The following is a 2,524-nucleotide window of genomic DNA, read 5'->3' on the forward strand; positions in this document are numbered from 1 at the left end:
TTTTCTCTCTTACAAATCATTTTACAATAGCCTATCGTAACACACTTCATTAAGAAAGAAAAATCCTGCCCCATTTAAACTCTAAGTATGTGGAATCATAACATTCAATTCTTTTCTAAAAGGCTATTTATTTTAAAAATCAGTTTAAAGTCATCGCTGCTCTTTCCTGTTGTTCTGATGGGTAGATGATTTCATTTTAGGGTTTGCCAGCGAGTCGGGTGAGGTACAGAGTGGACGACGTGCAGTTTCCTTATCCTGCCAGTATTTTTGATGTAGAAGAAGATTCTGGAAGAGTAATAACTCGAGTCAATCTTAATGAAGAGCCTACAACAATTTTTAAGGTCAGTGTACCATTTTCTTCATGACGTCTCTTTGACATTTACCACTGAGGGTTTAGATTAACAGATGCTAATATGATTTTTATTATCATTTTTCTCTTTTGAATTTTTTGAGAATTACAAAGAAACAATTTCCTCATTGGAGTTAAGAAAACAGTTAAAAGTGACATATAATCCCAGTGGATGGACCCACACTAAACAACATTTTGGGACACAAATCTGACTCTGTAGGTTATATTATTTATATAAGCGAGTACATTAAATTGAGCAGGGAGCAGCCAGGGGGAGGTTTGGATAGGTGAGGGGATCTAATTACCTTCAAACTATATTGTATGAAAATCTCAAAAATTCAATAAAAAATAAAAACATTTAAAGTAACATAAAATCACTTGATATTTTGCATCTTGGCGATGACTGATCTGATGATGGAAGTCTACACAAATCAAAGTATACATGTACATGCTTTTAAATAAGTCATCATAATATCCAGTCTATACTCAATTATATAGTGTCCATACCAATCAATACAAGCAGTGCTTTTGTTCTAATGGTTATATGGTGCTCAATTGCAAAAGTAAACCATGGTTATGTATTTATTTATATTTCTAATACCCTGATATTAGATAGCTGTTGCCATTTTTTCATAGCACAGAACTCTATTGTTCTGAAACTGCTTCTGTGAATGTCATTTTCTACTTGCTGATATGATTTCTAAAGGTAAGTACCTACAAGGAAAATTACAGGACTAAATTCTTGTATTCTTGATAGATTATGCTTCTAGAGAATTTGAAAAAATTTTCTGTTAACCTATGTTGAGTTAGACCAATAACCTACAATTTTCACAAGAATATACATCCCAAGGAAACACATAATTGTGAAAATTTTGAACATAGATGAAGAAAAATATTAGAGAACTTTGTAAAATATGCTTACTAAGGACAATTACCAATTATATAACAAAAGCTAATGTAATAATGATATATAGATATCACTTCAATAAACTAAAGGTTTATTTTAGATTGTATCATTTGAAAAAATTTCTGCTGTGAGATATGAACTTGGTTTTACATAATTAATTGTTATAATAGATTATATAACAAAACATATTAAACCATAAAGATTTCCAATTTTATTCTCTAGAGAGAAGTGTTTCTGCTCTGTAAAGTCACAGACAATTAATTCACTGGAAAATTAATTTCTTTTTATAAGCAAGCTAATTAGCTTTTTGCTATTGATGTGACAGAATTTAACACCTTTTAAATAAGTGTGTTGGTACTATAAATGCACTTTTTTTCCCTTACTGTAGGCAGCAATGGAATGTAGAAAATATTTGTATTTGGATAGATGTAGCATCATGCATTGGCCTTACTGGAAGTTGATTTTTCTTTTTTTAAAGTTTTTTTTTTTATTGAATTTTTTGTGTATTTCATACAGAACATCTCAAACATTCTTAATCATCTTTATACCCTTCTATAGCACACCCACTGGAGCCCATATACTCTTGTCATCTCTGTTAAGGCCCATTGTGTCATCAGTAGCCCCAGCTGTTCCCCAATGCAACCTCTACACCCAAGGCTCATGGAACATAGACTAGGAATAAAGAAGTGGACACTAATGAATCCCTCATTCTCAGTAACGAACCTCCTTAATGCAGCAGAAGTGTCAGGAATACAAAAGGTCACAAATGGCCAAAATGTAGAGATCAAGAGTCCGTTGAATGCTGGTACTCAGACATGACCCCTTTATTAAACTTCACCCACCCAAGGTTCAGGGACCATCATGGAAGAGGGGGTGGAAAGATTGTAAGAGCCAGGGAAGAGGTGCATGACTGTATGGAAACAGAGCCCTACAAGCTCCTGGGAACCTGCTCATATGATTCTATGGCAGTGGCATCAGTATACACAAGTCCCATGCAAACTCAGGGAGACAAAAAATCCATCATAGAACTGAGAAAATGAAGAGCAGATGCCAATTTTATCTGAAGAAATATTGGCAACTGATTGCTGCTAGGTGAAGAAGAGCTGATCTTCCTAAAACAAGGGACTCTAGATAAGCTGACTAGACCTCAGTGGATGGACTTGCACTGGGGAAGTTAATTTTTCTCAATAGAATTTGTATCTCATTTGAATGTTTTTTTCTTATAAAAATGACATTACCTACCTTGGTTTTTATGAAGATTAAAGGAG

The 2,524-nt window shown here is 33.8% G+C and overlaps 1 protein-coding gene across 1 annotated transcript in view; it reads left to right on the forward strand.

Moving 5' to 3' along the window:
- Window positions 1-200: 200 nt before the first annotated feature.
- LOC103729251 (protocadherin-15-like) overlaps window positions 201-2,524 on the forward strand; it is a gene marked incomplete at its 5' end in the record, with an annotated part of 182,914 nt that continues 180,590 nt past the window's right edge. The window contains 1 exon segment of the mRNA XM_029560706.1: window positions 201-341. Coding sequence (XP_029416566.1) covers window positions 201-341 — 141 coding nt within the window.

The sequence above is a fragment of the Nannospalax galili genome, unplaced genomic scaffold, assembly GCF_000622305.1.
Source record: "Nannospalax galili isolate Female #2095 unplaced genomic scaffold, S.galili_v1.0 scaffold1613, whole genome shotgun sequence".
In the NCBI taxonomy this organism is placed as follows: Eukaryota; Metazoa; Chordata; class Mammalia; order Rodentia; family Spalacidae; genus Nannospalax; species Nannospalax galili.